The sequence below is a fragment of the Podarcis cretensis genome, assembly GCF_951804945.1.
Source record: "Podarcis cretensis genome assembly, chromosome: 13".
Taxonomy (NCBI): domain Eukaryota; kingdom Metazoa; phylum Chordata; class Lepidosauria; order Squamata; family Lacertidae; genus Podarcis; species Podarcis cretensis.
In genome coordinates this window covers 18,755,657-18,769,663 of record NC_137182.1, presented here as the reverse complement: position 1 = coordinate 18,769,663, position 14,007 = coordinate 18,755,657, and the positions used below count along the sequence as shown (strand labels likewise).

The 14,007-nt window shown below is 47.8% G+C and overlaps 1 protein-coding gene across 1 annotated transcript; it reads left to right on the top strand.

The window, feature by feature from the left end:
• Window positions 1-611: 611 nt before the first annotated feature.
• Window positions 612-10,553, top strand: LOC307200969 (uncharacterized protein C19orf81 homolog). Its single transcript, XM_079950076.1, has 6 exons — window positions 612-745; window positions 2,195-2,259; window positions 4,690-4,780; window positions 5,879-5,999; window positions 7,192-7,331; window positions 10,310-10,553. Exons 1-6 carry the CDS (start codon window positions 639-641, stop codon window positions 10,515-10,517), a joined length of 732 nt encoding a protein of 243 aa, XP_079806202.1. The 5' UTR covers window positions 612-638; the 3' UTR covers window positions 10,518-10,553.
• Window positions 10,554-14,007: the final 3,454 nt, after the last annotated feature.

Genomic DNA, 14,007 nt, shown 5'->3' with positions numbered 1-14,007 from the left:
TTCAGGCAGAGAGGTCTATCTGCTATCTGAGTCCTTTTTTTAACTGGAGGTGCCAGGTTTGGAAACTGGGGCACTGGGCGCTCCAGTACCCTGTGATTGAAGGACTGGAACACATGTCAAAGTAAATTTGCCATGATTGCAGGAGCCAGATGGGGCGGCTTGAGTTAAGCTGCTGCTTTGAAGCATGTTTAAACAGTCCTTATTACCCTGTCTTAGAACAGTCCTTATTACCCTGCTGAGGAAGAGTACAGATCAAAACGTGTTGGGAATAAAAAAAACAATCCATGCAGCTGGTTTCTTTCTGTGCAAGCCCTGATTGCCCTCCCCATGACAATCGATCCTCCTCCCTGCAATGTAAATGTCTCCCAACATGATGTCCCTGATCTATATGGAGAACAGGAGTGGATGAATCTGTCCATTTTGGTTTTTCTCATTTTTCAGTCTTCAATCCAGGTCGCCACACTTCCCCATAGGTTTACAAAACTGTAAAATAAAATAAAAAGTCACAGTGCAAATTCCTCAGCATTCTAGTGCAGATCTCTCTCAATAGACACATGCATATTATGTACGTTATGAATTTTGCCCAATGTACACATATTTTTTTTTGCAAGCGATTTCCACTGATATACTGTACAGTAATGCATTCCTGTATGTCGCTGTCACGCAAATACCTGAATTTGTATGAAAGCTTTCCCCCAACAGACACATTTTGCGGTTGGAGGACTGCATCACAAAATCTGGAGAGGTGAGGCTTTCAAAGGGTAGCTGGATTTTGGCTCACGTTATTGATTGGAGGGGGTGGGGGTGCAAATTGTGGCGTATGGCTTCGTGATTTAAAATGCAAACTGTGCCGAATTTCTTTAACAGGCGAATCCTTCCAAATGTGAAATGGGGAGAGGGGAGATCAGTTCCTGGGATGAGGCTGTGTTTGCCCACAGGCTCCCCATGGCGAAACATAACGACATGTATGGCTGCTTTAAAATGCGCGGGATAATGTCAGAAAAGTCTCAGTGTGCTTCCATCTCAGCTTCTTATTCTTCCTTGTAAAATGAGATGATTCCTACTAATTTATCAGGGTTGCTTTGGGAAGGGCAAAAATAAAAAAGAGAACATAAGAACACAAGAAGAACCCTGTTGGCTAAGACCAAAGGCGCAGCTAGCAATTATTATTATTATTATTATTATTATTATTATTATTATTCTGGTACTCAGTAGCAAGGGGCCTCTAATCCCAGAGCCAGCATTTAGTCATCATGCCTAGCAGCTATTCATATTTTCCTTCCCCATATGCTTGCCTTAATGCCCTTTCCAAGGCCAAGTAAGCTTAGTGACCACTGCTGCCTCTTGTGGCAGAGAGTTCCATAAGTTAATCTGTGCAGTTGCTTATTTAAAATGTGGCATGAAACCCAGTGGTTTATTATGGCAGATATGGGAGCGGTGTTCGACCGGTCTGCCCTTTGCTAGCCTCCTCCTGCCTGCTGTCTTAAACCCTAACTGTGGCTGGCTGAAACCGACTGTAAGCTTCCTTCTCCTTAGTCTGCATTTTGCCTTTGTAGAACTCAGTAGGGGCTGGATCTATATTGACTGTAAAAACACTTTAAAAAAGAGAAATATACAGCTCTCAATGCAATTTTACAGTGATGGTTTTACATTGCTCTATAGCGCCCTCTGGTGTCACATGCTTAAAACACATTTATTTCAATTGACCAGTATAGGATGAATATTGAGATAAAATGAAAATCAATTAGCTCTGCCTGTCACTAGCTTTTCTGGCGCCACCTATTGTTGGCCTTCCTTGCCTTTTGCACAACCAAGTCCCTTCTCCCTCCTTGCCTGGAAGTACAAACTCCGGACGGCCGTGCAATTGCCCACAAAACTAACCAACCTGTTGTGTAAACCGTTTTGAGGTTTTTACAGTCAAGCAGTGTGTAAGTTTTCTGAAATAAATAAAATAAACGAACCCACAGCATGCCAACCACCGCTGGTTACATCAATGCAATAATTTATTTGGGGGTGGGAATTGAGAAATTCCTTCTTAATTTTAGAATCTAAAAGGTGTGGAAGACACAACTGCTCTTTCTCCATATGCAAAAGCCAGAGCATATTTGGGGTGGGTGGGTTGGGGGAGTGGGGAGGTCACATTTTGGTTATTACCAAGCAGGCTTAACCCATGTTGCTTTCCCCTGTTCCCTAGGATGCAAGAAGACGAGAATGAAGGGGCTAAATTGCGTTCCAGTTCCGGCATCCAGTGGGAGCCAAGTAAGGGTCACGAGACACATGAAACATTATTAGGAACATAGGAAGCAGCCATATACCATCTAGCTAAATGCCGTCTGCACTGACTGGCAACAGGTTCCAAGATTTCAGGCCTGCTTGAAGACATAACCCCCAACAGATGAAAACAGAGGCATCCTATTCCACAACAATAATAATTTTACTATTTATACCCTGCCCATCTGACTGGATTGCCCCAGTCACTCTGGGTGGCTTCCAACATATAATAAAACATTAAACATCAAAAAACCTCCCTTCAGATGGCTCAGGAGTCACATAACTCCGAAACCTGTCAGAAGTTCAGCCTACACTCGAGTAGGACCCTGGCAGAGACACATGCCCGATTGGCATGTTTTCTCCCTCCTGGTCGATCGTTCGGGAGCTTCATAAGCTTTCTTCTGCCCGAACATCACAGCGACCGATGCCAACAGACATCGACACACTTAGGGATCCTCAGAGTCTTCGCAGCATTGTGTGACAGACCTCAGCAACTCAGCGTTTTGGCTAATCTACTTTATTTACATATAAACACACACGGAGCACTGCAACATGGCTCCCTCTCTCTCTAGCATCAGACAGCAAAGAGAAAAAGAACAAAGGACAATAGTCCCACTTCACGGAACACAGTAACACAAACATCCTGTCTCCGTCACTTCCAACTCTGTGGAGTCAAAACACACACCGTCATGTGAAAGACAAAAATCCCATGACTGCAATCATGGAGCAGGAATTCTAACATAACCTCCATCATTTCTCTGATGAAAGTAGGGACGTCTTAAGGGAAAGCGGGACATTCTGGGATCAAATCAGAAACCAGGACAGCTTCTGCAAATCCGGGACTGTCCCTGGAAAATAGGGAGACTTGGTCTGCACAGCTTGAACCTTCTGAATGGAAACGAGATTCCCTACCACTAAGCCACAGCCCTTCCCCATTCTTGGCCTCTGTGAGCGTTGGGGGCTTCAGCTGACAAAGCCCTGCTCACGTTCCTTCTCCCTGCCGCTTTCCCTGCAGCACCCCATTGAAAGAAGATGCTGGTGCTGCCAGCACTGGCTTTTAACATAATTATCCAGTCCTAAACACAGTAGAGTTTGAACCCACGCCAGGAAAAATGTAGCAGTGAAATGAGGAGGAGGAAGAAGGGAGCTGAGGGGTGGGAAACACAGCCAGGAGCGAGGCAGGAGAAGGCTCAGGCTGATGCTGGAACTCAATTCTGCAAGCATCTAGGGCAGGGATGGGGAACTTGCGGCCAACCAGGCACTGCTGGACCACAGTTCCCATCATCCCTGACTTATACTGGCTGGAGCTGGCCAGGGCTGATGGTAGTTCAAGTTGTCTGGAGAGCACCATATTGGCTATAGGCTGTTTGATCTATAGAATGGGGAAATAAAGTCGGGGGGCAGTGTGTGTGTGTGTGTGTGTGTGTGTGTGTGTGAAAATAGCCTGGTTACCTGAATCCCAGATTTAGCTCCTTCCCCTTGTGGTCCTGAGAAGGGGGCTAAAACCCCAAAACTTCAGTCAAGCCCTGAGACTCGATAGCCCAACTACAGAACCAGGTAAACAAATGCACGACTATAGCAGGAGGGTTTTCCAGCAATAAAACGATAGGCCGTTTTATTCTACAGACCTTGCAGAGATGTGTGTGGATCTCTTGCCTGTTTTATCTTAATGTAACTGGCCACGTGACCCGGAAGTGTCTCCGGACAGCGCTGGCCCCTGGCCTCTTAAGTGAGATGGGTGCACAACCCCAGAGTCTGTCAAGACTGGCCCATACGGGCAGGGGTACCTTTACCTTTACCTTTAACCCTCTATGGGGCTGATATGGCAAGAGAAGGCTGGGTAATATTTTTTTAAAAAAATAAACAAGCAAACAAATAAAACAAATGTGTAATTGGGCGGCTCCCAACAGAATATTAAAAATACAACTAAACATCACACATTAAAAACTTCCCTAAACAGGGCTGCCTTCAGATGTCTTCTAAAAGTCCGGTAGCTGTTTATTTCCTTGACTTCTGATGGGAGGGTGTTCCACAGGGCGGGTGCCACTACTGAGAAGGCCCTCTGCCTGGTTCCCTGTAACCTCACTTCTCACAGGGAGGGAACCGCCAGAAGGCCCTTGGCGCTGGACCTCAGTGTCCAGGCTGAACGATGGGGGTGGAGATGCTCCTTCAGGTATACTGGGCCGAGGCACTCTAGGGCTTTAAAGGTCAGCACCAACACTTTGAATTGTGCTTGGAAACATACTGCAGGTCTTTCATGCTGGAGACATCCAGTTTGCCTCTGTGGGGAAAAAATCCCCAGGATGCTGGAAGTGATAGTCTTATCCACCAGGGTTTTTCTTAGTACTTAGGATTCTTCCTCCCCCCCCCCCATGTGATTTTTATGATGATCCTTATCATTCCTTTTTCCTTCTGCAGCCCTTCTTCTGCCGGAAAGCGAGAATGAAGAGGGAACCTCTTGTCTTTTCCTTGACTTGGAACAGCATTGTCCCCCGCCACGTAAAACCTCGTAAGTACTATTTATGTCAGTGTTTTCCTGGGTCATAAGAATGTAAGAAATGCCCATGATAGTAGCAGGCTAGATGCCCACAGTAAACCCATAAGCACAACAGTCCTCTCCCCACCTATGATTCTCAATGGCTGGCATTCAGAGGCATTGCTGGCCCTACTGTTAGACAGAGTGAAGCAGGTGCCTCAGGCGGCTGATTCTGAGGGCAGCAGTGAGCGGTCTATTCCTTCTGAGCCTCCCGGGTATATTCCCCCCAAGACCTTCCCCGCAGCCATTCCCATCCTCAACTGGTGCTCCAGTAGTGGTGATGATCCTTGCTGTCTCCCTTCCTGAGCTCTTGGGGGGGAGGGGATGAGCTAAAAAATGTAATAAATGCAAGGAGGCAGAGGGCTTTCTCGGTAGTGGCGCCCGCCCTGTGGAACGCCCTCCCATCAGATGTCACAGAAATAAACAGCTATCTGACTTTTAGAAGAAATCTGTGGCAGCCCGGTTTAGGGAAGTTTTTAATGTTTGATGTTTTATCGTGTTTTTAATATTCTGTTGGGAGCCGCCCAGAGTGGCTGGGGAAACTAAACAAGATGGGCGGGGTATAAATAATAAATGATGATGATGATGATGATGATAACCAAATGAACTTAATTTCTTCTGCCGTTTGAGGAATTATTGCATAGTCCTCAGTGGGGTGGTAATTTCCAGGGATATGGTTATCCAGCTTTAGTTTCATCGGTCGGTGGTGGTGGTGGTGGGGGGAATACTGAAGACTTGGGATATATTTCCAAATAAACTAGGCTTTTATTTCACCCGGGTCAAAGATCCAGTTTGGCACAGCTCCCCACCTGCGTTTGTGTACGTACACACACACACACACACACACACACACACACACAAACATGGAGGCCCCCTCTGGAGGCTTCACATGGGGCAAAAAAACCAACTAGCCCCCGCTCCCCACCAGAGCTACAGCTCTGTCTTAAAAGGTGTTGATGCACAATGAACAAGTTTCCAAAATATGTAGTAGATAGCTAAGATAAAACCAATCAACAGTGTGGTGTAGAGATTTCTGCTTTCTTTCTCCCTCCCCACACTTCCCCTCCCCAGGCGTCAATACTTGAAGCGGATCATAGCAGAATATGAGGCACTGGATATGGAAATCCCGTGTATTCGCAAGTTCCCCAAGCCACCAGCTGCCCGGCCCCTTTGCCTCTGTCTGGAGAGTCCGGTCAGTCTTCAGGAAGGAATCCTTTGGCTGGTGGAAGGTGGGAGGAACAGGCTGGGGGTGTGGAATCTCTGGGCCGCCGGGACTACATAACACTGGTCCTGAAAGGCTTACCATTGGCTCCCAGTACATTTCCGAGCACATTTCAAAGTGTTGGTGCTGACCTTCAAAGCCCTAAACAGCCTTGGCCCAGTATACCTGAAGGAGTGTCTCCACCCCCATCGTTCAGCCCGGACACTGAGGTCACTGCGAGAAGTGAAGGTACAGGGAACCAGGCAGAGGGCCTTCTCGGTAGTGGCACATGTCCTCCCATCACATGTCAACAAAATTAACAACTACAGTGGAACCTCAGTTTTTGAACGTCATCTGTTCCGGAAGACCGTTCGGCTTCCAAAAAGTTCAAAAACCAAGAATCAAAGGGGGGGAAATGAAAAATGCACATTGGAAGACGTTCAGCTTCTGAAAATCATTTGAAAACAGAAGCATTCGCTTCCAGGTTGTCGGCGTTCGGGTTCTGAATTGTTCGGCTTCTGAAGCGTTAGACAATCGAGGTTCCACTGTATCTGACTTTAAGAAGACATCTGAGGGCAGGCCTGTTTAGGGAAGTTTTTGAACGTTTTACTGTGTGTATGTTGGAATCTGCCCAAAGTGGCTGGGGCAACCCAGTTAGATGGGTGGGGTACAAATCAATAAAGACAATATTGCTGTCATGTGACTGTCACATGTAAGATGGAGCAAGCTTATTTTCTTCTGTCCTGGAGGGTAGGACTCGAACCAGAGTTACAAGGTAGGAGATTCTGACTAAACAGCAAGAAGAACTTTCTGACAGTAAGAGCTGTTAGACAGTGGAATGGTCTCCCTCGGGAGGATGTGGACTCTCCTTCTTCTTAAGCAGAGGCTGGGTGACCATCTGTCATGGATGCTTGATAAAGCTGAGATTTCTGCATTGCAGGGGGTTGGACTAGATGACCCTCGGGGTCCCTTCCAGTTCTTAAATCGTGGTGCCCAGAATATCTCACACAAAAGAGTGCAGTGCAGAGTTTAATGTAACTGAAGGTCCTGAAAGAAAGACTGGCTCAGCTGTACATTTCCTATTTCGTAGACTTCCTTTAAGAAGGTTGCTGCACCTCACAGTGAGTGGTCTGAGTGGATGGAATGGCAGCTGATGACTTGGGAGTCTCCCTTTGCCTTTTAGCCTGAAAAGGAGATGAACCATGCAGAGGTCCTGGCAGCAGTAGAGGAAGCCATTCCAGACGCGTTTGAGTCAGGACTCCTGCGCAGCATCCAGTTTGAGAACATCAATGTGATCTGTGGGACGGCTGGGCGGAAGAACAGGTTAGACCAGGGGTCAGCAAACTTTTTCAGCAGGGGGCTGGTCCACTGTCCCTCAGACTTTGTAGGGGGCCAGACGATTTTTTTTTGGGGGGGGGGGGATGAATGAATTCCTATGCCCCACAAATAACCCAGAGATGCATTTTAAATAAAAGCACACATTCTACTCATGTAAAAACACGCTGATTCTCGGACCGTCCGTGGGCCGGATTTAGAAGGCGATTGGGCCGCATCCAGCCCCCGGGCCTTAGTTTGCCTACCCATGGGTTAGGCAATTTTACTGTTTATACCCTGCCCATCTGACTGGATTGCCCCAGCCATTCTGGGTGGCTTCCAGGTAAGGTAAGGGACCCCTGACCATTAGGTCCAGTCGTGGCCGACTCTGGGGGTGCGGTGCTCATCTAATAATAATAATAATAATAATAATAATAATAATAATAATTTATTATTTGTACCCCGCCCATCTGGCTGGGTTTCCCCAGCCACTCTGGGCGGCTTCCAACAGAGATGTAAAATACACTAAAATGTCACATATTAAAAACTTCCCTGAACAGGGCTGCCTTCAGATGTTTTCTGAATGTCAGGTAGTTGTCCATCGCCTTGACATCCGATGGGAGGGCATTCCACAGGGCGGGCGCCACCACCGAGAAGGCCCTCTGCCTGGTTCCCTGCAACTTGGCCTCTCGCAGTGAGGGAACCGCCAGAAGGCCCTCGGAGCTGGACCTCAGTGTCCGGGCAGACCGATGGGGGAGGAGACGCTCCTTCAGATATACTGGACCGAGGCCATTTAGGGCTTTAAAGGTCAACACCAACACTTTGAATTGTGCTCGGAAACGTACTGGGAGCCAATGTAGGTCTTTCAAGACCGGTGTTATATGGTCTCGGCGGCCGCTCCCAGTCACCAGTCTAGCTGCCGCATTCTAGATTAGTTGTAGTTTCCGGGTCACCTTCAAAGGTAGCCCCACGTAGAGTGCATTGCAGTAGTCCAAGCGGGAGATAACCAGAGCATGTACCACTCTGGTGAGACAGTCTGCAGGCAGATAGGGTCTCAGCCTACGTACCAGATGGAGCTGGTAAACAGCTGCCCTGGATACAGATTTGACCTGTGCCTCCATGGACAGCTGTGAGTCCAAAATGACTCCCAGGCTGCGCACCTGGTCCTTCAGGGGCACAGTTACCCCATTCAGGACCAGGGAATCCTCCACACCTGCCCGCCTCCTGTCCCCCAAAAACAGTACTTCTGTCTTGTCAGGATTCAACCTCAATCTGTTAGCCGGCATCCATCCTCCAACTGCTTCCAGACACTCACACAGGACCTTTACCGCCTTCACTGGTTCTGATTTAAAAGAGAGGTAGAGCTGGGTATCATCTGCATACTGATGAACACCCAGCCCAAACCTCCTGATGATCCCTCCCAGCGGCTGCATGTAGATGTTGAAAAGCATGGGGGAGAGGACAGAACCCTGAGGCACCCCACAAGTGAGAGCCCAGGGGTCTGAACAGTCATCCCCCACCACCACTTTCTGAACACGGCCCAGGAGGAAGGAGCGGAACCACTGTATGACAGTGCCCCCAGCTCCCAGCCCCTCAAGATGGTCCAGAAGGATGTCATGGTCGATGGTATCAAACGCCGCTGAGAGATCCAGCAGAACTAGGAAACAGCTCTCACCTTTGTCCCTAGCCCGCCGGAGATCATCAACCAGTGCGACCAAGGCAGTTTCAGTCCCATGATGAGGCCTGAATCCCGACTGGAAGGGATCCAAATGGTCCGCTTCTTCCAGGCGTGCCTGGAGTTGTTCAGCAACCACTCGCTCAATCACCTTGCCCAAGAATGGAAGGTTTGAGACTGGGCGATAATTGGCCATCGTGGCCGCATCTAGAGATGGTTTTTTAAGAAGCGGTTTAATAACCGCCTCTTTCAGCGGGTCTGGGAAGGCTCCCTCACGGAGGAAAGCATTCACCACCCCACGAAGCCCATCGCCCAGTCCTTCCCGGCTAGCTTTTATAAGCCAGGATGGGCAAGGATCCAGGAGACAGGTGGTTGGCTTCACTCGTCCAAGCAGCCTGTCCACATCCTCGGAGGTAACAGATTGGAATTGATCCCACACAACTTGACCAGACAGGACTCTAGCACTCTCCCGCCCCGGCCCTGCTCCCACGGTGGAGTCTACTTCTTCCCGAATCTGAGCGATTTTATCTGCAAAAAAATTTGCAAAATCATTGCAGGAGAACATGTGGCCCGTACTGGGCCCCGATGTTACAGGTGGTTCCGCTAAATTGTGAACCACGCTTTACTGGCCGAGGGAGCCGGTGTACAGCTTCTGGGTCATGTGGCCAGTATGACTAAGCCGCTTCTGGAGAACCAGAGCAGCGCACGGAAATGCCGTTTACCTTCCCGCGGGAGTGGTACCTATTTATCTACTTGCACTTTGACATGCTTTCGAACTGCTAGGTTGGGAGGAGCAGGGACTGAACAATGGGAGCTCACCCTGACGTGGGGATTCGAACCGCCGACCTTCTGATCGGCAAGTCCTAGGCTCTGTGGTTTAACCCACAACGCCAAACATAATAAAACATTAAACATTTTTTAAAAAGTCTTCCCTATACAGGATTGCCTTCAGACAGCTCAGGAGTCGGATAACTCCATACCCTCCAACATTTCCCTGATGAAAATAGGGACGTCCTAAGGAAAAGCGGGACATTCCAGGATCAAATAGGAAACCAGGACGGCTTCTCTAAATCAGGGGCTGTCCCTGGAAAATAGGGACACTGGTGGGTCTGTAGTTGTTAGGGTTGGCAGGAGGAGCAAGCGGGGCACTGTGTGTATTGTTGTATGCAGCTCTTGATTTACGTGTGTGTGTGTGTGTGTGTGTGTGTGTGTGTGTGTGTGTGTGTGTGTTAAGGAAGTTGCAGCCCACAAGTATTTTTTATTAAATAAATAAGAGTACAAACGTCTCCCCCTTCCCTATCTCCACACACAGGTGGCTGATCACAGTGTCAGACTTCCGAACACGGAACCAGCTCCTGTGTTCGGGACTGACTTTGGGCGAAAACCACTTCGTGCTGCGGCGCTGGGACGATTTGGTGATGGAGGACTATCGCATGCACCTCCGGAGGGCCCTCGCACGCCAACGCCTGCTGGACACCCTTAGTGACAACTGGGACGGGAACCAGTTGGATGGGATATGAAGTCCTGGGAAGAGAACTGTCAGCAGCAGAGAGAAACACGCTGTTTGTCTGTGTATATTTTGCTTCTTTCCCCGCCACTATAGAGACTCCCCTTTGGTAGGATGGAGATCCAGCTGCCAGCTACTCCTGCTGAGAGCAAATTTGGGAAGAGGGCACCCCCTGGAGGCAGTTTGCGGGACTTTCCCTCTCATACGTTGCCAGCACAGTACTGTACAGTGTTTCGTATAGGGACATGGGTGGCGCCGTGGTCTAAACCACTGACCCTCTTGGGCTTGCCAATCGGAAGGTCGGTGGTTCGAATCCCTGAGACAGAGTGAGCTCCCGTTGCTCTGTCCCAGCTCCTGCCATCCTAGCAGTTTGAAAGCACGCCAGTGCAAGTAGATAAATAGGTCCTGCTGTAGCGGGAAGGTAAACAGCGTTTCTATGTGCTCTGTTTTCCATCACGGTGTCCCGTTGCGCCAGAAGTGGTTTAGTCCTGCTGGCCACATGACCCAGAAAGCTGTCTGTGGACAAACGCTGGCTCCCTTGGCCTGAAAGCGAGATGAATGCCACACATCCCATAGTCACCTTTGACTGGACTTAACCGTCCGGGGGTCCTTTACTTTACTTTTTACAGTGTTTCGTGTTTCATGTGCAAGGGCTCAAGCTGGCAGGCAAGCCATGCATCTTGACCTGTAAGCTATTCCTTGTTTTTCATGCTGGCAACATGGAGGTGATCTTTCAGGGATGAGCAGAAACACTTCCCCTTATTAGTGGTTCATGCACGAGACTTTTAATCTCAGAGTCATTGGGCCAAAGATTCCTTCACTGCAGGGGGTTGGACTGGATGATCATCATGGTCCCTTTCGAGTTCTATGATTCTATGTCTTCTTGGGCTTGGGGTTTGTAGTTTTGAGCCTTGGCATGGCCTTATTCAGAGATGACCAACTCTGGATCTCAGCTCCCATCTGCCTCAGCCGGCATGGGCAATAGTCAGGGATGATGGAGGCTGTATCCCAACATCTTCAGGGCACTACATGTTGACGATGCCTGGTTTGCTAGTATTTAACTGGTAGGTTGGGATAAGTGCGTCATTTGCAGACCTAAAGTGGGTCACACACAGGAAGCATAATTTTTGTAGTTGTTGAGATTTTTTAAAGGGAAGTAGAAATCGTGTGTGCATATGTATATAATATGTGCTATGGATGTATATAGGGCATTGGTGGGGAGGAAAGAATTAGGAGAGAAGAAGGAAGGAAAGAAGATATGAGAGAACAGAAAAGCGGGGATGAAAGAGGGTGAGTAACAACAAATAAATGTGAGAGCAAAAGAAAGGGAGGTGAAAGGCAAAGAGGATGAGGAATGAGGAAAGAGTGAAAGAATTGTAGCTAGAAGGGACCTTTTGGGTCATCTGATCCAGCCTCCTGCAATGCTGGAATCTGAACACATGGTTCCCCATCCAATTAAAAACCATATCAGACCCTGCTTAGCTTTGTAATGTGCTAGCAGTTTTATTGCTGCACCACATCTAGACTCCAGTGTTTGGGCCACACCTATTGCTGGCTTTTTTTGGTATTCATATTTTATCAAAAGAATTTCAATTATAAAGCAATTGTGATATAGAGGGGACAAAAAAACAAAAGAAAAATGAGGAAAGAACAAAAATCTCTGGCATACAGCACTTGGAGGGTTGGCTAACAGGGAATGTGAAAAAAGTTGGTCCGGCCTGCTTTAGCCAGTGTACTTAGGATTGCAACCTCAGTATGCATAAAGGATGGAGTACAGGCAAAGCCACTTAATTAAGGCAGATGAGAAAAAAGGGAGAAAGGTCTTGATAGCACTTTGCTGCAGAAGCTGAACAAAACAGAATATAATATGAAGAGGAAGGAACAGAGGGGTTTTGTCATTCTTACTTCAGGCCTTGTACAAAGCAGGGAGACATTCAACCAAACATACTGAGAAGAACCTCCCTCAGAACTACATAGTTGATCAGAGCAGATGTTACCTCGGTGAGGATCATGCCCCTCAGACTGGTCACTAAGCAACACCTACCTACCTATCTACTTACTTACCTACCTGAACACACACCTTCCCAGTTAGCTGTCCCGGGCCAGAGATTACCCAGTGCAAGTATACATGAAATTGAATTGAGTCATGAAATGTTGACTCTAATCCATTTCATAGGCCTTTTGCTGCTTGGAGCAACCTTTGTCAAAAGACCGAGAACAGGTAAGAAGAGCCTTTCTCTGAAACCTGGCAGTGCTTACAGTATCTTAATTTCAAATCTAGAACCAATATGAGGTGTTTGACACCAGAATCTAGAATGATAATATTTCCATGGTTTGGTGCTGAATGGTTTGGTTGGTTGAACTGTTTTCCTGCTTTTAAAGCTGCACCCCACCCACCCAGAAAAAGTAGCCCCAGAATTGTTTTTTAAATGTTAATAATGAATAGTTTCCTTCTGGAGCAATGAGGAGGATTTCTGACAGACCCCAAAGCGGGAAGGCCACCAACCTAAACTGGTTCTATCAGGGCAGCTCTTCCGCTCCTGGCTCCCGCTTATCTCCAGGCCACGAAAGCTGAAATGTTTGCGTACATTTCAACAACTATTTCCATTCGCTATAAGCAAGGGAGGCTTAATTCTTGGGAAGCGGCAAGTTTTTTTCTTGTGCGTCAACTGGCATTATCATATGCCTTTATGGTTCCTTCCAGAATAATGTGCAATCCACTTGGATGAAACTCTAAGGATCAATGTCCTGCAGTTATTTGTATGTTCAAATCCTTTCATACATTTTCGGTGGGCTTTTTTTTTGTAGTATAAGCCAGGAGGAGCCTTTTTACCTGCCACTGAAAACACGATAGTCAGAAGCCCCCCGAGAAGAGACAGAGTGGGTAATAACAGCCACAAGAGTGCCCCTGCACATGTGCAGAATGCACTTGGCCATCCGAAGGGCATTTCTGCAACGTGAACGGCAGTCATCGGCTTCTCGCCGTTGGCATGGTTGGCAGGTGCCAAGAGCAAGATTTTGCCTCTGAGGGACCAGTGGCAGAACATGTCTATCGCTGCCCTCAGCACCTTTTGCTGCTGCTTAATGTCCTTATTTTATGCTATTTGGGGTCGTCCCCCCCCCCCCCGCCATCGGTTGTAGGCAGCCCTGAGTGATGAAAACACATTTGGAATATTATTATTCTAAATAATAATAATAATAATAATAATAATAATAATAATAATAATAATAATAATATATTAAAAACTGTGGCATAAAAAGACTTTTTAGAGACGGGCAGCACGACCTAGGCATGTTTAATGTGAAGCGAGTCCTATTGAGTTCAGCGAGACTTCAATGCAGCATGACAGAAGCAGCCGCGACTACATTTCCCAGCATGCCTTTCAAGTTAGGGCGGCCGCGGGTAGGGGGCGAAGCGCCGTGTGCGCGTGGTGTTCTTTCTTTCTTTTCATTTCTTTTCAAAAAGGAAGCCTTGAGGAGGGTGAGGAAATACCCGCCACTTG

Coding starts and splice junctions, on each gene's coding strand:
- LOC307200969 (XM_079950076.1), top strand. CDS start 639: ATGCATTCCTGTATGTCGCTGTCACGCAAATACCTGAATTTGTATGAA. Junction 746..2,194: donor GCATCACAAAATCTGGAGAG/GTGAGGCTTTCA, acceptor CCTGTTCCCTAG/GATGCAAGAAGACGAGAATG. Junction 4,781..5,878: donor CCCCCGCCACGTAAAACCTC/GTAAGTACTATT, acceptor TCCCCTCCCCAG/GCGTCAATACTTGAAGCGGA.